This window comes from Anolis carolinensis, chromosome 2 (assembly GCF_035594765.1).
Source record: "Anolis carolinensis isolate JA03-04 chromosome 2, rAnoCar3.1.pri, whole genome shotgun sequence".
Lineage (NCBI taxonomy): Eukaryota > Metazoa > Chordata > Lepidosauria > Squamata > Dactyloidae > Anolis > Anolis carolinensis.
This window is the reverse complement of record NC_085842.1, coordinates 213286954-213308046: the sequence shown is the minus strand read 5'-3', so window position 1 is coordinate 213308046 and position 21093 is coordinate 213286954. Positions and strand designations below refer to the sequence as shown.

At 42.8% G+C, this 21093-nt stretch overlaps 1 protein-coding gene across 2 annotated transcripts in view; it reads right to left on the bottom strand.

The window, feature by feature from the left end:
- Positions 1–2184: 2184 nt before the first annotated feature.
- LOC100565000 (putative DBH-like monooxygenase protein 2) overlaps positions 2185–21093 on the bottom strand; it is a 32242-nt gene continuing 13333 nt past the window's right edge. For both annotated transcript variants that reach the window (XM_062971700.1, XM_062971701.1), the window contains 7 exons: positions 12409–12575; positions 11192–11283; positions 8489–8585; positions 8257–8316; positions 6168–6298; positions 4985–5099; positions 2185–2814 (listed from right to left, as the gene is read on the bottom strand). In XM_062971700.1, the coding sequence (XP_062827770.1) occupies positions 2584–2814; positions 4985–5099; positions 6168–6298; positions 8257–8316; positions 8489–8585; positions 11192–11283; positions 12409–12575 (893 nt within the window). In that variant the 3' untranslated portion in view covers positions 2185–2583. The remainder of the gene's footprint in view (positions 2815–4984; positions 5100–6167; positions 6299–8256; positions 8317–8488; positions 8586–11191; positions 11284–12408; positions 12576–21093) is intronic.

The window sequence follows — 21093 nt, the reverse complement described above, 5'->3', positions numbered from 1 at the left end:
TATGATGGCCCTGGCACTGGATACGTGGGTGATTCTTGACCCACATGTTCTTCCACAGTGAGGGCATCGGTTTCCAGGTGGAAGGTGGTCCCGGTCAGAGTTGGCTTGATGCACCTTCCTCTTGGCATGTTTATCCCTTTTGCCCTCCATTTGTGCCTCTTCAAATTCCACAGCACTGCTGGTCACAGCTGACCTCCAGTTAGAGTGCTCAGGGGTCAGAGCTTCCCAGTTCTCGGTGTCTATGCCACAGCTTTTAAGGTTAACTTTAAGGCCATCTTTAAATCTCTTTTCTGTTTCCACCAACATTCTGTTTCTCGTTCTTGAGTTGGGAGTAGAGTAACTGTTTTGGGAATGGTGATCGGGCATTTGGACAATGAGGCCAGATGGAATTATTGAGTGTGACATCTGGAGACAGTCCATGTTTCACAGGCATATAACAGGGTCGGGAGGACAATAGCTTTATAAACAAGCACTTTGGCATCCCTATGGATGTGGAGAGGTGGCTGCCAAGGTAGCAGAAATGGTCAACATTTTCTAATGTTACACCATTAAGGTGTATTTGGTATTGGAGAGGGATTGGCTGGTGACTGCTAGAAGAGCACTTTGGTTTTCTCAATGTTCAGTGAGAGGCCAAGCTTTCTCATATACTTCTGGAAAGGTGTTTAGAGTGGCTTGTAGGTCTTCTTCTGAATGAGCACAGACTACGTTATCATCGGCATATTGAAGTTCTATAACAGATGTTTTAGCAATGTATTTTAAGGAACTTAAGGGCCCCTAAGGTTGGCATCAAGGAATAATGTAGAGTTTACATGAAATGACTATACAAACAGTCCCGAAGTTAAGAACAAGATGGTTCTGTAAGGTTTTTTTCTTAAGTTGAATTTGTATTTTAGTTGGAACAGGTACATTTTAAATGTAATTCCAGCTATATGTATGCACACATGTGTATGTTTTGGATAGCATAGGGAAGTGTTAACACCCATGTGGTGTTTGTTTTGCTTCTCTGTACCCCTGCTCAGAAGATTTTCCCTCACTTTCTAACCCTGTGAGAATTTTGAAAATTTGGCTTGTTGTGGAAACAAGGATTTCCCCATGATAACTCTTTCAGGACTGAATTTTCCTTCCAAGGGGTAGATTTCTCTCATTCCCTATTGTCTCACCCCCGTTTGTAACCATGATGTCTGTGACTCCAGGCAGAATTGATGCCCAGTGATAAAATCATCTCTGGTATGTGGTCACCCAACCTTAGGTTTTCCATGACAGTAACTACTATTTCTCTTCAGTGGGGCACAAAAAAAACAACAACATGCCAATGATTGATACTGTGAGCATGAATTATATGCAGCAGGTTTGGTGTGTACCACTGTGTAAAGCCAGTGCAATAATTTACTTCCAAATTTCATTCATTTCCATAGGCTTATTTTACAACTAATATGAACCATAAAGTTCTTCTTAAAATCAGTAGGACAAGCTGATTGTGATTAGAGTTCTATGCAGATATGTGAAGGGCCTATGGACATGATATCCAAGGCTTATGATATCTATAATTATGAAGAACATCTATACAAGGGTCAACGTGCATCATTTTCTATGAATTTTGGTATAGAATGTAAAACATTTATCTATACCTACAGTCAGCCACACTTTTAGGACTTGGGTTATGGTCTTCTTCCCTAATGAGATGAGGCTGCTTAGTATGATTGTTGTCCCATCCATCTCTCTACACATCTAAAGTTGAGATTTAACTAGTGGTTGGTGAATTATTCCTATAATATCTGGTTCCAAATAAACAAGTTGAGGATAAGAATTGGTGACTGTCTGTAGGTATAGATATATGTTTTACGTGTTTCTGATCTCTCTGAATGCAGTGGGTGTGCAACTGGAAATCACTATTAATAAAAGCTATAAATCTATCACTGAAAATTGTGTATAATATACAGTGGAACTCCAACCTCCTGGACAAGTGAAAAAACAAGGAAGGTGGGGGTATTTGTATGCCAGCTGATGAATTCTGGAGTGTCTCTCTCACTTGTACTCAGCCAAGCTCCTAAAAGCTGCTAGTATGTGCAAGAGGAAGAAGGGAAAATACAGATTATCAGGCCATAGAAAGGAAAGATGGCTTAACACAGGCATTTTTAAAATGCTTTCCCAACTTGGCAGATGATCAGGCCATAGAAAAGAAAGATGAGTTAGCACAGGCATCTTTAAAATGCAGTTTCTCAAGTTGCTCCTGACATGAAAAAAAAATCATTGGAGAAGTTACACTCTCTCAATTTCAGAGAAAGGCAAAGTTTTTCTGAACAAAGATCACCCTGAGATAGGGACGCCTTAGGGTGGTCATAGGTCAGAAATGACTTAAATGTACACAAACACAATATATGGTTTTTAAATGCAAAGGGATCTATCCAAACTTCCTTCCAAAGATGGTTTGCTTGCTTCACTTTTGTACTTCATTCACATATTTGGGAAAGTGTGATTTCAAATAAATTCGCACCCATCAGACCACAGAGAAAGTCAAATCACAAGAGCTTTAGCATGTTAATAATATTCTGCAACTAAAACTTGATATATGATGCTCAGAGTCTATACTGAGGAAGTAAGTAGCCATGTAAAACACCAAGACAAGAAGAGCAGGGGAGGAAGTGGAAAAATGCTCTTTGCCCCAAGAGCTTTGGCAGTCGTTGGTGGAATTGCCTTGTACACAGTTTGTCTTTTCAACCGAGGTGCAGGGATGGCTTTGGAAATATCCTTACAGGGTGCAGGTATAGTATCAGTAATCTCTCGAATGAAACTTGTTTCATTTCTCACCAGCTCCTGAAAGCAAAGAAATTGAAGGGAGTGAAAGATATACTTGTCTGCTCGTGTACATATTGCTTGTTTTTAGGCATCAATTTGGGCTCTCTGGTCCCACCAGTACACAGCTTTAAAAAACACCCTATACCCTGTTTAGTTAATCAGTAAAAACAGTAAAATAGACAAATCTCCCCAACAAGTGTTTTGCTTTTGGGTGAAACTGGGCATCTGCTAGCATATCTAGTCCAGACTATATTGAACTTATACAACTGTGGTTTTGAAACAGAGTGTTATGCTGATTTATATTATTTTCTTAATAGTCATTTCTGTTCTGAAAGAACTGTATAGAGGACAGAGTTCTTGCTATTTCTTAAAAGAAAATTAGGAGAAAACGGAAATAGAATAGAGAGCCCACCACATTCTTATGGAGAAAGGACAAGGGAGGAAGGCACGCAGAAGCTGAGAGCCCTCTAAAGTGGTTTCAGCCACCACGTGTATTGCCCTCCTCCCGGCATAATACCAAGAGGACAGCCTGAAGATCGGGGGAGGAGGATCGGGGAGGAGGATCGAAGCAGTCGCCACATGTCTCATTTTCCTCCCGGCATAAGTATGGGGCAAGCATCATCATCTTTATGCCAGGACAACTTGTGGATGACCCAGGCCCTGTCCCTCCCGGGCCTGTCCAACCCAGAGCGTTCCCGGGTGGGCCCATAATGCGGCCCCAAGACAAAAAAGTTTGCCCATGCCTGCTATAGACAATGTTCATGACTTGATGGAAATTGTGGTCCACCAACCTCTGGGGGAAGAAGTGGAGAGCCATTCTGCCATATTGCACTAGAGAGCACCCCAGCCTATCCCACTGTAGAATCAGTATTTGAACCTATAGAGAGACTGAGTGTATGAGTAAAAGAATGCCGGGCAAGCTCTGTGTGGTAGCTTCAAGTGTTAAGTGAAAGGGAGAACAACAGGGAAACAAGATGGACTGACAAGAGCTGCTCGGCAGTGGAACTCACTACCCTGGAGTGTGGTGGAGGCTCCTTCTTTGGAGGCTTTTAAGCAGCGACTGGATGGCCATCTGTCAGGTGTGCTTTCAATACGATTTCCTGCATCTTGGCAGGGGATTGGACTGGATGGCCCATGAGGTCTCTTCCAACTCTATGATTCTTTGAATCTTTTAGAAATCATATGATAATGATAATAATATAATGAATTATTGCCCGTTTGTACCTGTGGCTCAATGATAAAGAAGGCAGAGTGATATTCTTTGATTGCTAGAAAACTTTCTCAATGATTGTGCCACCCATGTGCTTTCCTTCTACTGGCAGCTTCTGCATCTTTTTGTCAATGTAAAATGTGAGATGGATTTAGAAATAATCACTCATCACTTCAAGATGCATTTTCTTTCTTCACCATTAACAAGTATTACTATCATCAGCCCTTCACATTTGTTGGATTAGAGGGGCAGGATCTCTACAAAAGTGGAAAAACTGAGACAATCTCCGGACCTAGGAACCTCTAGGGCAGTGGTTCTCAACCTATGGGTCCCCAGATGTTTTGACCTTCAACTCCCAGAACATCTGATAATGTGGTTGGGATTTCTAGGAGTTGTAGGCCAAAACACCTGGGGACTCACAGGTTGAGAACCACTGCTCTAGGTCCTCCAGCACAATTGGAGGTCAAACTTTGCTGGGAGTAGAACTTAGAACATATTGGAGGATCTACAAAAGCCCAGAGAAATGTTCGCCACAGGTCAGCTTCTAGCACAGTGATTCTCAACCTGTGGGTCCACAGGTGTTTTTTCCTACAACTCCCAGAAATCTCAGCCAGTTTATCAGCTGTTAGTATTTCTGGGACTTGAAGGCCAAAACATCTGGGGACCTACAGATTGAGAACCACTGTTCTAGCAGGAGTTAATCATAGAATTGCACCGGAGGGCCTAGAGATTCCTAAAGAGAACGTCTTATCAAATCCATGAACAATGAAATCCACAAAAGTGAAACTCACAAATGTGGAGGGCCAACTGTACATGCCTTTTCTGACATAAAAATTGATTGTCTCCCTGGGGGCGAGGGGGGGGGGTCGGGACAAGTGTTAAGATTCCAAGATTTCACTTGTGACTTGGAGATCCTTCATTTCTGATTTTTCAGCTAAAGACATTGGTTGCACCAAAAATTATGTCAAGTCTGCTTACATCGATTGTTTTAATTATAACAGTTTGTTCCGCCTCCTTGCATGCTTTCTCTGCCTTCTTGATGGTCTCATTGTCCCAGTCCACCAAGTTAATGGCCATCATTCCTTCCATTTCACTGCAGGGGAGACACCAAGGAAGAGATGGATGACTAAGGACAGAGAGGCAGGACACAGTGGAGAGAATGAAGAGAGATATCATGGTGGCCACAAATATCAAGAGAAGCCAGTGGTAGATGATGACAGACAATCTTCAGCTGAAGACATTTGGGATGTTTTCCCACTAGTGTTATAGAATGAAGGCTTTCGTCTGCCAATTGTCTGATCTACTCCTGCAGAATTCTGGGAAACGTAGTTTAGGGAAGCTGAGGACCTCTCTAGCTGAAAATTCCAAAAGTCAACATTTCCAAGAAGTCTGCAGGAGCAACTCAGATGACTGGCAGATAGTAGACTTCATTCTATAACACTGGTGGGAAAATGTTCCTAATCCTTCTGACGCCACCCCCTATTTGCTCCCCCCGATGTTGTTAGAGTACACTTCCCACCATCCTCTGCTAACATGGCAATTGCTAAGATATGGTGTGGATGCTGCAATCCAGAAACATCTGGGGATCCAAGTCCAGAAAGTAAAGGTAAAGGTTTTTCCCTGACATTAAGTCTAGACGTTTCTGACTCTGGGGTTGGTGCTCACCTCCATTTCTAAGCTGAAGAGCCGATGCTGTCCATAGACACCTCCAAGGTCATGTAGCTGGCATGATTGCATGGAGTGCCGTTACCTTCCTGTCGGAGCAGTACCTATTGATCTACTCACATTTGCATGTTTTTGAACTGCTAGGTTGGCAGAAGCTGGAGCTAACAGAAGAAGCTCACCCCACTCTCCTGATTCAAACCGCCAACTTTTTGGTCAGCAAGGTCAGCAGCTCAGCAGTTTAACCCACTGTGCCACCAGGGGCTCCAAGGTCAGGAACGGCTGTTGTAAAACATGGCAGAGACGATCCAAGTTCTGCATGCCCATTATTTACTTCAGACAATGTCTGTTCAGATTCCTCCTTTCCATCACTTTTAGACTGCCTTCATCCTCTGGTATTTTCCCCCACTCTGTTACCAACTACAGCAACCTTGTTTCCTCCTCTCCCTCTTAGGCCGTTCAAGGGCTTTGCTCTTCACCCCGCATCGGAAGCACTCACTCAGAGGCCTCTTGCCCAAGTTCATTGGCAACATATTGAATGTCTGGGTATCCTAGGCAGCTGGAGATGTTGTTGCGAGGATAGTAGAAAAGGAATATCAGGCACATTTCATTCAGGGTACTTGGTCCTCCCTGAGAGAAAGAGAGAAAACAACTCAAAATTCAGCTAAGATGCAAGAAAGGAGAATGCTTTACCCTTACCTATCAATTCCATAATCACAAAAATTAGCACATATTGAAAAACACATAAAAATACATATTGAAAATAATGCTCTACGGGAATGTTAGTTCAGGCTTACACCATAAAATGATATTGCATTTTAACTGTCTCGAAGTCTTTCAAAGAAAAATTCTCATTTTTTGATCAAGAATGCTGGGAATTCTGCATAGGGGATCCCAGTCTCTCCATTCACAATTCTCATGTCCTCCTGGGAAGGAAATAAGTAGTGAATCAGTTTAGGTTAGTGAATAGATTTGTAGGTTATGCATGTGCATGAATGAATTGACTGTGAATACAGTAGAGTCTCACTTATCCAAGCTAAACGGGCCGGCAGAAGCTTGGATAAGCGAATATCTTGGATAATAAGGAGGGATTAAGGAAAAGCCTATTAAACATCAAATTAGGTTATGATTTTACAAATTAAGCACCAAAACATCATGTTATACAACAAATTTGACAGAAAAAGCAGTTCAATACGCTGTAATGTTATGTTGTAATTACTGTATTTACGAATTTAGCACCAAAATATCATGATGTATTGAAAACATTGACTACAAAAATGGCTTGGATAATCCAGAAACTTGGATAAGTGAGGCTTGGATAAGTGAGACTCTACTGTATTCACAGATCTTAAAAGGTAAAGGTTTCCCCTGACATTAAATCCAGTCATGTCTGACTCTGGGGTGTGGTCCTCATCTCCATTTCTAAGCCGAAGAGCCAGCGTTGCCCGTAGACACCTCCAAGGTCATGTGACTGGCATGACTGCATGGAGCGCCATTACCTTCCCGCCAGAGCTTTATGTATTGATCTCACATTTGCATGTTTTCGAACTGCTAGGTTGGCAGGAGCTGGAGCTAACAGCGGCCGCTCCTGGGCCTTGAACCTGGGACCTTTCGGTCTGCAGCTCAGTGCTTTAATGCACTTTGCCACTTCTCATTAATCTGGAGCACTTCTTTCAGTTTGATAAACTTCAGTTGAAGGTTGATAACTTCCGTTGAAACTATTTTTTTGTTTTTCGTCTATCTTTCTAAACTAGGTTTGATGGAAGAATGATGGAAGAAAAAAGTAATTAATGCATTGTAAGCAAATGGACATACTATTCCAAAATAGCTCCCTCCTTTAACTCCTGATCCTCAACCTAGCAGAAAAAGAACAAGAAGGGCCAATGACATTCAGTGTAATCTATACAGTTCTGGTAAAGGTAGACCATCCAAAAACAATCTTGTATGGGTGGTGAGCAGTACCAAAACCAGACCTTCATAAGATACATCAAAACTCTTCTTGTTTAATTTCTTTATCAAGATTCATGATTGGAGGATGGTGGGCTATCTGTGTAAGAGGGAAAGAGGCTATCCTTTTGAATCCCAAGAATGTTCACATGTACTGTTTGGAGAGACAGGAAAATGACTTCTCTTCTGCTGGCTGTGGAAGCATAGATATACATAATCCTGGTGTCCTTCTACTGTCCCACAAGAACAAATTCACTATGGGAATATGCCCTAGGTCTAGTGGGATATAATTGTGTTGAGGTTTCATTGCGCATATCTTCTTATCTTCTTATTCAGTGAATGTCTGTGAGTGTATGTTACCAACAGGATTCTAGTCAGTCTCCTAAATCATCTTGCCATATGCCAGATGAATAAATGTATACCCTATCCTTTTCTTTGTATATGCTGCCTTACTTCTTCTCCCATGGTCTCCCTCCAGCATGGAATACATCTTTCCATTGCCCAGTAATGTAAAATTTACTGATCTCATAAATAATTATTCAGATGTTTGTATAGTGCTATAGGGACACCAACTTGATTTCTAAAAGCTTTCACCCATCACATTTTCTTAATGCTCAGATGGCTATCAGTCAAGGACTTACAAAGATGACATCTGTTCGATCAAGAGTCTGATATTGACATTCCACCAGGAACTCATCTCCCTGTAAAACAATGGTGTCCATAGATCAGTGGTGGTGAACCTTTAAGACACCGAGTGCCCAAATCCAAAATTAGCTATAAGGTGAGCGGGCAAGCAGTGGGTGAGGGTGGGGGGAGTGGGCAATGAATGGTTTACCATCTAACTGGCTCAAAGAGAGACCTGTAAAAACATACCGGCTTGAAAATAACAGTCTCCTTCAGGTTTCTTGTCTCCTGGAGATTGAAATCATACTTGTTGTCTTCACAGAGGACTGTCACCTGCTCCCCATTCCTTGGCATGAAGACAAAGATGTTAGTAAGGCAGGAGCAACATATGTACTACTGGAATGAATTTACCAGTTATAGGTGTGACCAACCAATATGTCATAGAACATTTCTGAGAACCCAGAGCTAAAATCACAATAGCAAAAATGAAACAAACCACAAAAACTATGGATTCAATTACATTTTGTCCATATGCTCAATGAACTGAATTTTGGAGCTGCTCTTGTAACAGTTCACCATTTGTTTTCCAATGCTTATGGACAATAGGACACATATGCATGTTTAAGTAAAATATTTTCTTCCTTTTATTTTTTTACAGTAACTCGGGTTCATCTAAAGAAACAGATTGGCATTAAAACTAGAATTCACCAAACCAAGTTTCTTATATGGCTCATTTGCTCATAAAATTTCATTGTCATTGGCCACTATTGAAAACTAGATGCTTATACGAGACGGATAGCTTTTAACTTAATCATCTCTATATATCACTATTTATACAAATTAGGGAAAAGTTATAGGTACATATCTACAAGTGGAAATAGATTTAAGTATCAGAAATAGATTTAAGGATGATCCTTTGTTATATCTACATTATATCTGGTATGGAAGATCACAGTGGTTTGACATTAGATCCTCTGCTCTTCCTGGAGCCCATCATAATTTGTCCTTCCTATTATAATTTTTTATCCATCATAAGCAATGGGAGGCATGTTATTAATGTATGTCAATATCCTTTCATGTTCCTGGTGTGTTTGGAGAGAACATGCTGCCACAGAGACTTCTTCTGGCCACAATGGCATGTCCATGATGTACACTCTTTGTAGACACAGGAGGTTCAGTATGAGAATCAAGGCTCTCACCTATGTTTCTGCAGAGGATGGGAAGGATTCAAATCTCCAGATTCTGTCCAGGAAGACTGGGAGATCTGGAGTGTTCACACAGGGGTAACCTTAGGGCCAGGCTTTAGCACAGCTGGTTAAACCACCAGCTGCAATAAATCTTGTCAGTCAAGAAGTTGACAGTTCGGAACCTGGATCAGGGTGAGCTCCTGACCTTTAGCTCAGCTTCTACCTACCTAGCAGTTTGAAAGCAAAATGTGAGTAGATTAATAGGGACCACTTAAAAAGTGGGGAAATATTAAGGCACCCATAAGGAAATGCCGGTGATTTGATCAAAAGGAGGAAGTTACATACAAAGCTATTTGACAGGGAGATGGAGCGACAGCACCCACACCCCCTCGTGCCAGAACCGAGCACAAGCCTACAAAAAGCTGAAAATGGGAAAAGCCTATATACCTCTATTTATGTTTAATTGTCTGTCTTGCCTGTTGAATGTTTGCCACATATGTATGTTTTCGTCCTGAGTCCCGTTCAGGGTGAGAAGGGCAGAATTATTATTTATTATTAATTATTTACAGTATTTATATTCCGCCCTTTTCACCCCGAAGGGGACTCAGGGCGGATCACATTATACACACATAGGGCAAACATTCAATGCCCATAAACACATCAAACAGAGACCGAGACAAACAGACGCAGAGGCAATTTAACCTTCTTCTGAGGGGATGTTCGATTCTGGCCACAGGGGGGAGCTGCTGCTTCATCATCCATTCTGATGGCACTTCCTCATTCCAGGTCGTAAATTAGTTAAACTTGCCTCCCCACTTTTTTATAAGTGGTACCTTATTTCCTACTTGATAGATGCAACTATCTTTCAGGTTGCTAGGTCAGCAACGAGCAGGGGCTATTTTTTATTTTTAATTGACGGGTGCTCACCCCGCCACGGGCTGGCCTCGAACTCATGACCTCATGGTCAGAGTGATTTATTGCAGCTGCTCAACAGCCTGCGCCACAGCAGGCTGTTGAGTATAAATACTGCAAATAAATCTATTTATTTGTTTATTTATTTGCAGTATTTATACTCAACAGCCTGCGCCACAGCAGGCTGTTGAGTATAAATACTGCAAATAAATAAACACCCTCCCCAAAGATATACGGCAAGCCCCAACCCTTTTGAGTTTTAGAAAAGCCTTAAAAACATGGCTATGTGCTCAGGCTTTTAACGAATAAAAGACAAACACGACCTAGACTGATGTATGGATAAAGCACAAGGATATTGGATGAACAGATTTTAACCATATGTTTTATATTTTATACTGTATTTAACTATTTGTAATAGATTTTATATGCTGTTTGTTTTAATGATGTGTTGGCATTGAATTGTTGCCAATTGTACACCGCCCTGAGTCTGTTCAGGTGAGAAGGGCGGGATAGAAATATTGGAAATAAATAAATAAATAAAAATAGGGCACATGTCAGCTAGTGTAGTAACTTGTGGTATCAACCCATGACTCTCCTCTCACACCAGATCATACCACAACATTGTAACTAAAATTCCAGAAAATTTGATAAAATCAATACTTTTTTAAAAAAAAACCTACAGCAGCAGCAAAAACCACATTTAGGAACATTTTGTAACTGTCACGTCTGGGTTACTTTAGGGCTATAGTGCCTGAAGATGAAACCATGTGATTCCAATTGTCATTATTATGTGTAATTGTAATTACAATTGTCATGTCTAGGTCGGACACACATGTGAAATGATTTTTCTTACCGGTAAAGGACCCCTCTCACTCCCTTTCCAGCTAGGTGGGTGTGCAGCAGGTAGCCAAACATGTGCATATCAGGCACTGGGGCCCCATTCATCTATAGTCCAAAAGGGAGGAAAATACATGTTTTGGGGTACAGCACATGTGCTTCAGCTCTTTCTTATTTCCCAAGATGTGAGAGTCAAAACCTTGCGATGTGTCAGGGGATTATGTCATTTTGACATTACAGAGACACAATAGATTGGCAAGTTAGCCAGAACTGTTCTTAGTCAATGGAAAGAGCCTTTCAAATCAAAGGGGCCAGTTTATGAATAAAATCAGGTTACAATGCAATTCAGAGCCAGTGCATACACATGCTGTCCCTTTCCTCAGTTCCTTCCCCCGGTTCTTGGAGATTTGAGGCACCAATGTTGCACAAGCACAACATATAAACAAGCACCTTTCTAATAGTCCAACAAATTTAGGCAAAACCTGGAAATGGCTAAGGGTGGAGGCAAAGGATATTTTTTCAACTTTGATTAAAAAATGGCTTGACATAATCCATCACAATGTATCACTAAAAGAAATCATTCATACTTTGAAACCTTGGGATATGTTTCTGCTAAAATTCTGCTAAAAATAATATTTTTATGCAAGAAATAATTAATTTTGCACAAAATACACAATTTCTTGAGCAAAATGCCGCAAACCAATATGTTTTGCAAAAAGTGGGTTTTTTTTTGCATACATCAATTTATCAAAAAGTCTTGAAGTGTACATAACTAGGGAAAACCATGTAGAAACCATAGTCTCATGCAGCAGGAAGACAATTTAAAAATGGTCACCCTTGCATGCAGGAATTAAACTAAACAAGTGTTGATTTATGTCCCTTGTGCTCGGACTTTACATAACAAAACCTAATATTGGCCACTTCTCTCAAGATTTGCCTCCATGTCTTGGGATGTATTGCAATGTCTGAGAAATTTCACCTGGGAACCCTCAACCCTAGTAGTTCCAAACCTTAGCAAATGGGTATATTTAGCCTTTTTGTACGTAGCTTAATAACTCCAACATTTCTATTTCATTCTGACAGAACAATTGGCTTTACAAGTGCTTATAAAATCACTGTTACTTGACCTAGGCTTTCTCCAAAAACTGGGACTCAAGGTAGCCACAAGAAGAGACCAATGAAATTTCACTTGATACTGGCCAAAGAAAAAGCATGGGATTCTTGAGAACTTACCTCCTCAAACTGACTGGTATTGCAGATGCCATATGACATATAAGAGTCCACTCCAGGAGGGATAAAATGGATAGGAAAGGTGAATAATCCTGTATGTAGTACTCCCATGTCATATGGACGCAGTTCTGGGGTATAGTATATCCTTATCCCTGAGTTGTCAATTAAATCTTTAAAAAAGAAAAACACAGCCTGAGTAGTAGGTTCTTCACAGGTTTCCAGACTAGCCTAAAGCTACTTTGCTGTTTGTGTGGAAAATGAAGAGGCGTCACATAATTTAAGTTATACATTAATCTGTAAATTTAAAATACCTCTGAATATCAGATCCTAGGAATGACCAACAGATAAAAACCAGCACCTTCAAGTCCTGCTTGCAAGTGTCAGAATTCCGTAGCATTGCACCATGACAGTTAATGTGGGGTTTTTTTTTCGTGTCAGGAGCAACCTGAGTTGCTTCTGGTGTGAGAGAATTGGCCGTCTGCAAGGACGTTGCCCAGGGGATGCCTGGATGTTTTTGTTTTTAAAAAAATATTTTTATTAGTGCTTTCCAAGAAGATTATGATACACAAAAACAATATAGACACACGGTAAGACTTTACAAAAGAAAAAACAAACAAACAGACAAAAAAACCCCAACAACATAGAAACACCCCTGTGAGTCCCCCAGTGAAAGAAAGAAGGGGGAGAAGAGAAGAAAAGATAGAAGAAGGAGAAGAGGGGAGCAAAACAAAATAAAAATTAAATAAAAATTAAATATATATATATATATATATATATATATATGTGTGTGTGTGTGTGTGTGTGTGTGTGTATGTATGTATGTTTATATATACATGCATATCTGTGAGGGAGAATAATGTTATAGGGATGCCTGGATGTTTTGATGTTTTTACCATCCTCATGGGAGGCTTCTCTCATGTCCCCGCATGGAGCTGGAGCTGATAGAGGGAGCTCATCCGTGCTCTCTCCGGGTGGGATTCGAACCTGGCAGCCTTCAGGTCAGCAACCCAATCTTCAAGTCACAAGGCTTTAATCCACTAGGCCATGGGGGCTCCTTAGTTAATGTGGCGTCAAACTGCTATAAATCTGCAGTGGGGGTTATGTTTAATTGGCTTCTCATAGGAAATGCCAGCAAGAACCAAGAACTGTGAAATCTGTGGTGCTGGAAGGACATGCATCTCTCATACTACAGTTCCTAGAGCTCTGGAATAGACTCACATCTCTTCTAGTCTGACTTTTTTCTCCAGCTCATGTAATAGAGGCGCACAGGAAAATAAATCATTTTCAAGAATTCTCTGTAACTGAGGATCTTTTTTCGTCCCCTTTAGTTTAACCCAGGTGTGAAGAAGTGTATAATTATATTCTGTATATAGATGAAATGTGTATTTAATTTTGTTTAAACAGTCAGGTTTGGCTAAGTTTAAAATGGTGAGTATTTGAATTGATATGTATGAGGGAAGGTAGCCATCTTAGAATGCTAGAATAGGTTACCATAGCAACAGGGGCGGAGCCAACCGCCGCTTGGAAAGGAAAAGGGGAATGTTTTAAAACCCAGCAGTCTGTGATTTCCATCCACAGTGAAGGAACTGATTCTCAGGTAGAGAATCAGGGTGACTCAGAAGAATTTGAGTCAGGCCTAAAATAAAAGGATTTATTTTAGGAGCCTGTGATTTTCCAGTCACAGAGAAGGATCTGGTTCTTGTGTGGAGAATCAGACTGGCTTAAATAGAAAGATTTGAGTCAGATTTAGGTTAGACCAGACTAGGCAAGTTAGGTGATTTGTCTAGGGTCTTTTATAGAGCCTGTGGATTAGGGAGAATTAATCCCAGGGGATCCAGTAGGATCAGGGTTTAGTGTAATCTAAAGAAAGAAGTATTTTGAAAGTTTAACCACCTCATAACCGTTTGTAACCATTAAGCGAAGTGCCTTTACCAAGTTATCTGAAACCATCAAGCTCTGTACCTGCAATAAACTTGTTTTGATTTTATTCAAATCAAGCCTCTGTCATACTCTCATATTAAGTTAAGTAACATCAACACCTGAAGTGGAACAAATAGAGAAAGCTTATAAGAACCAGTACCATCTGCCTGACGTCTCTCCATTGGTGGCAGCGAAGAAGATAATCAAACAAATCATTAATTAACATCATCTCTCATAAAACATCTTTATTAAGTGGTGGTATCTGTGTGTGGGTGTGTGTGGGATCAAAAAGGGTTCCATCACTGACACACATTCCTGTCAGACACCTCACCTCTGTACAATATTGGTGGCAAAGCTGAGGGACTTGTGCCGTCCGCCGGACAATAAAAAACTATAAAACTGAAACGTGCTGTCCTTTATCCGGGCGAACTGCAAATCCCTATAAGCTGTCCTATAGATATTGAACGACTGAGTCTGGATAACTTCAAAAAAGGATGTTTATTCATACAAGGTTGTAAACCTGGCACAGATCTTAAAGTTGCAGAAAATGAAACAAATTTCTATAGGTTTTAGGTACAGAATTATCCCTGGTTCCAGAAGGCAAAGGTGATTATAAAACCACTATACCCTAATCACGCTGCCTATATTAGAAGGAGAAACTCTTTCCTTCCCTATCTTTACAGCAAAGATTAGTTCTAGAAGCGACAGAATAGTCCTGCTCCTCTAACTAGATTTCCTATTCCAGATCAATATAATTCAATACTTATCTAATTTGGATAGGCTTAGATTGGCCTGGTTTTGAGGATGATTTGTCCCAGTTAGCCTTGCACAGCTCCAGCACGTTGGAAGACTATAGCCAGAATGAAGCTCCAAAATGGAGACTAGACCCTGGTAAAAAGGGCGGTCCTAAGATGTTGCATTCTTTGACCAATCACTGCAAAGAAAACTGCAGCCAGCTCTTGCAGATTCCAAGCCATTTTTCCTAGGCTTTTGCAGCCAGAGGCTCAAACAAAATGTAAAGGAGGGAAAACAAACAAACGACCAATAGGTAAGGCAAACCATCGTCCTGGGGGACGGAACACTCCCCGCTAAATTCCCAGGATGTGGGAATTTACCAATCAAAAACATACAAACACCTTTGTATACACAACAATACAAACACTAGAACTTTAAACATCTCCAATAAGCAACACGAGGTCACTAATTGGTCTGTCCAAAATGGACACTTTGCCTCTGTTGCAAGTCTTTAATTAAACTTTCCTGACCTTACCGTCCGGGCAAGGAAAGGTCTTTAATACAATGCCCATGGGCCACGCATGGCGGGGCAAGTCTTTGTCCTTTAACAACACAACGTTGTTAACCTCAATGTTGTCCTGTGGGCTTTGCCAGATTCTTCTAGCTTGAAGCTGGCTTAAGTACTCGGCTTTCCACCTTTTCCAAAAGTGGTTGGCCAAGGACTGCACCTGTTTCCACAGGGCACGGTGAGTTCCGTCCGGAACTGGCAACATGACGTCCTTCCATCCTGGCACCTTTTGTGTCAAAATAAGTGCAGGAGTCAGTGGTTGTAAGTTCTCAGGGTCACTGGTAAGGGGAACCAGCGGCCGGTTGTTGATAATTGCGGTAACTTCCGCCATAAGTGTCACCAAAACATCATGCGTCAATGACCTATGACTCAAAAACATGGCATTAAGGATTTTGCGACTAATACCAATCATCCTCTCCCAAACACCACCCATATGGGAGGCGTGAGGAACGTTGAAAGTCCACATAATTTGTTCAGTATTCGTAAAGTTCTGAACCTTTGGGTCTCTCCCAAACCTAGACACACAATTGAGTTCTTTGGTCGCACCTACAAAATTGGTGCCACAGTCCGACCGAATTGACTTAATTGGCCCTCTGAGGGCTATGAACCTTTTCAATGCGTTTAAAAATGATGAAGTGTCCATCCCTTCTATGACTTCTATATGGACAGCTCGTATTACTAAACAAGTAAACAAAACTGCCCACCTCTTGTTATTTACAACACCACCCCTGGTTTTCCTAGTGACAACCTCCCAAGGACCAAACACATCGATTCCCACATGGGAAAAGGGTGGGTCTGTCAAAGTCCTATCCTGAGGTAGTTCTGCCATCAACTGACTTTGACAGTTTCGCCTAAGGCGCCTGCATTTAACACATTTGAAAATACAACTGTTGACCAACCTTTTGGCATTAACTACCCACAGACCTTCATTTCTAAGGGCTGCCTCAGTTAGAGTTCTACCCTGATGATGGATCCTTTCATGGTGATGCCGAACGAGCAGCAATGCAGTGTGACTATTAGGGGGTATGATGATGGGGTTTTTTATGCACGCCTTGAGTTTAGCTTTGGCTAACCTTCCTCCAACTCTCAAAATACCCTCCTTGTCTAGAAATGGGTTTAACTCATTTAGAAGACTTTGATTAGGGATGTTGAGCCCTTGCTCTAGCCTAGCTATTTCCTGCTTGAAAGCAGATCTCTGTACTGACTTGAATATGACGCTCTTAGCCTTTATCATATCCTGGACCTGTAAAGGCTCACTATCTTTGCAAGCTAAACGATGTATAAGCCTAGCAACTGCTCTAAGAAGACTGTGCCACTCCGAAAAACATTCAAAACGGTGTGGTTCCAGGCAAGATCTTTGGCCCATCTTGATTTCTGTGGTCATCTTGCAAACTTTCACCTCTGGAACGGACTCGGGCAATTCTGTATTTTCGGTGGGAGAAAAGGCTGATGGAAAATTGACTTCGGTCAAGCATCTGGGGCCTGTCAGCCAACTTGAACTTAACACTCGTTGAGCTGAAGCTCCTCTGGAAGCGATGTCAGCTGGGTTGTTGCTGGTGGCGACGTGGTGCCACTGGCTAGGCGTAGAAATGCCTTGGCATGCGGCACTGGCATCGAATACAATTCGGACCTTGTTAGGCTTTTGGGGATGCGTGACTTTATGGAAAGGCAGGAACCAGTTTTCTTCATTGACCTCACTTTGATCAGAGACCTCGGCGTAGTTACTTTGGAACATGTCTTCCATAAAGCCAACGATTTGCTCCTTTACCTTGGGGTCTTTCTGCATCTTCTTCTTCAGTGACCAGAGTCTATTTTCTGCCACATGCCTGTTGTTTGGCAAAGTGGGTTTTTCTGCTTTAAAAGGCAGAGGGGCTATCCAATGTCCCTCTGGACTCCGGGAAACTTGAGAGTTCATGATCTCTAAAAACCTCTGTTCATCTTTGGAAAGCGCTGTAGTTTCATCCCTTTCGGAGACTTCAAAGATGGAAGAATACTCTGGTGTTATCCCCTGACAATAGACCGAGATATGACTCAAACAGCTATGCATTAGTGTGGGGCGACTGCCTTGAAGCACGTGCGCTTGACGAGTGCCCACCGACGATGGAGGGTGCATCCTATTTATGCACACTGGGCCTGTAACTGTCCAGCCTAGTGGTAGCAGCTGAGCAATGGGCGCCCCTGGAGGTCCCTTAACTTGGTCGTTCACATAGAACAAGTTCGGACAGTCCGCACCAAGCAGAAGGGCAATGTCCACATCTGGACGGAAAGCAGGTAAGGCGTTCTTCAGCTTTCGCAAGTGAGGATGGGCTTCCACGACTTCTCTGGTGACAATCTGCCTTTTGTTCCGGGGAATAGAGGAACACTCAATGAGGTCTGGTAACTCGAACAGTCTCTTCTGGTCACAAGAGGAGACAACAAAGCCGGATGCTATGCGACCCTGCAACTTCTTCTTCCCTACACAGGTGGACATGGTGTAGTCGACCGTCTGGGTTTTTATGTCAAACAGTTGGAAAAACTCTGGAGTCGCCAGGGAGGCGTCGCTTTGTGAATCCAAAGCCACGTAAAGTCTCTTTTTAAGCCAAGGTCTTCTGGCTGGATATACATCTGCTAGGCAGATGGGATGGCAGACTCTGAACTGGTGCACGTCAGAGCATAGTTCAGTACAGGCGACCGATGGAGCATCCTCCTGCATCCGTGACGTGGTCTGCATGTTGGTGGCTTCAGTAGATGACCCTTCTTTGGAAGACGTGTCCCCTTTGGCGCGGGAGACAGCGTCAGAGTTGTGCATCGCGGTGCAATGCTTAAGGCTGTTACACCTTGCGCATTTGACGTCCTCTTTGCAGTTGGATGCAAAGTGAGGAGTTGCTCCACAGCACCTAAAACATATGCCCAGCTTCTGTACAATCTGTTGTCTTTCTTTATAAGGCTTCTTGCCAAATTCCCGGCAGTTGGCCAAACTGTGAGGCTTTTGGTGAATGGGGCAGAGCACCTCTTTTACCTCCGACCTGGGTTCATCAGTCTTGTGTTGAGTTTCGACTGCCTTTACGCTGACAGGTCTATTGGCCTCTCTAGGTGGTTTCTTGTCCACTTCAGATGCCTTCCCTGGATGGGTCCCTTGGTATAAGGTGGGGAGGCCCGTCTGCGGATCATTCCTTTCTCTGGCTGCCCTGGTGATGAACTGGACCAAATGAGAAAATGGAGGGTATGCCTGGGAGTGGGCCTCCTTGTAGTTGAAGACCTCCTGTCCCCAGCGTTCTTGCAAAGTGAAGGGCAGCTTGGTCAAGATCTGCCTCTGGGACAGGTGCTGATCGAGGCACTTCAAACCGGGCAGTTCTGGATTCTCCTTGGCCGACTCTAATTCCGTAAGGAGATCGCTAAGGTCCCACAAGAGTTTGAAGTCTTTGAGTTTCAAAGCTGGGAACCTTTGGAGCTTGTCCATAAGAGATGCTTCAATCTCTGTGCTGGCCCCATACCTCTGCTGCAACCTGGCCCAGGCCTTTTCCAGGGCTTTGTCGGGATCGGCTACGTGGGCTGCGTAGATCTTCTTAACTTGTGAGGATGAGGCTGGGCCCAACCATGCAGCCAGAAGAGTCAGTTCTTCCTCAGGCAATAACTTTAAGTCTCTGATTGCTCTCTGGAAGGTGGCCTTCCAGAGAAGAAATTCCTCAGGCTTGTCCGAAAACTTTTCGACACCCTTGTCCTTAAGATCTCTTCTGGGGCTTCTGATGATGGAGACAAGCTGGGACTCTGGCGTCGAAGGGAACAATTGAGGAGTTTGCTGTTGTGGAGTGGACTCCCACCGTGCACCTTGCGTCAACCTTTGGCCTCTTGGAGGGATGACATCGACCACTGACGAATCGGTGGCTCCCTGTGCAGCTGTCTGTAAGGGCCAACTAGCACTTGGCCTTGAGGCCCTGATTGACTGACCTAGGGATTTAGCAGGAGGCACAGGTAGCTCGGGCAAGGGTGAGCTCCCCGCTATGACGCTCTGCTCTGCAGGAAACTCAAAAGTGACTTTGGGGCCCTGCTCTGGGTAAGGAGAGAAGTCTTCCTGTTCCTCATCCGAAAACTGGCTGTTTAAGCTATTAAGATGCACAAGCACCTTGGAAGAAGGGTCCTGCTTCGGCAACTGACTTACATTTTCTTCTGTGAGTGGCTCAATTAGGGCCTTGGCCAAAGTCTCAGCCCTTACCTTTTTGGCAGTAGCATCCATCCTTATTCTAAGCATTTCTATTTCACCTTGCCTTTGGGCCTGTTCCATTTGCATTTCGCTTTGTCTACGGGCCTGTTCTATTTGCATTTCGCTTTGTCTACGGGCCTGTTCTATTTGCAGTCGTTGCTCTTCTTCTTTAAAGGGAAGGGTGAGATCAGCTGCCTTAGCATCAGCCTCCGCCCCCGCTACCTTGCTCTTTAGCTTCAGACGTGCAGCCTCCTTAATGTGCAAGGCAGCTAGGGAAGAGATGGCACTCCCAGCAGCAGAAGACTTGCTAGAGTGGCTATGTTTAGATGATGCACACTCCCTTAGCTTAGATACCTGGCTAGAGCGGTTGGACTTAAGACTAAGTGCCACAGCAGGTGATTTTAAAAGATTGGTCTCATGGCTGCATAAGGAAGACTGATTTCCTTTTGGCTCAGACCTTAGATTAACAGGTGGAGAACTAAATTCCAAGGCATCTAGAATTGCCCTCACCTTATTTTCTTTCTCATTAGTGTCAGCTAAGACACTCACTATTTCTAACTCTGAATCCTTGGCGTTAATGCGCTCGAGGACCTGGACTATCTTAGACACCAAACCCCTCCAAATACCGAAGGTCTCTTCAAGGTCGGTCTGTAATATGGATGGCACCCTTGTAATACCCAAGCTCTCAATTCTGTCCATCAATGTTACAATTCGCTCCCATGCCGAACCTAACCTCACATGGAGGAGCTCCTTTTCACCTATTAGATGGGCTAGCATCTTGGCTGAAGGGTGCTTTATCCTTTGGGGCCTTTCATTCCTACTTTCAGCCTCAGAAGGAGGTATACCATCTGTATCATCTTGAAATTGCATAGACATTATGTATTCTTAATAGCAAGTAAATTTACAACAAAGGCAAATACAACATACCAGCAAGTAAATTTACAATAAAAGCAAATGCAATATATAATACAATGCACAACACTTAACCATAGCAATATATATCACTAAGTAACTATACTTTACAAAGATTGTGACCTTTGGCGCCAGACTTTGGTAGGCAAGCTGCAAAATGCCAACTGACAGCAACTTGCCACTTGATACCTCCCTTGCCCGAGTGACGTAAACTGCCAAAATGGCGACTTCGCCAAATTTTCAAGCACCTCGTGCTCTGCGGCTCGAGGCCTGCCGCCGAAGGAGCACCGAGGCTGGCTTTGGAAAGGAGGAGAGAAAAGACGCCTCCTCCCCGCTGTGAAGGGAGGTCACCACCGCAGGACGATGAAGCAGG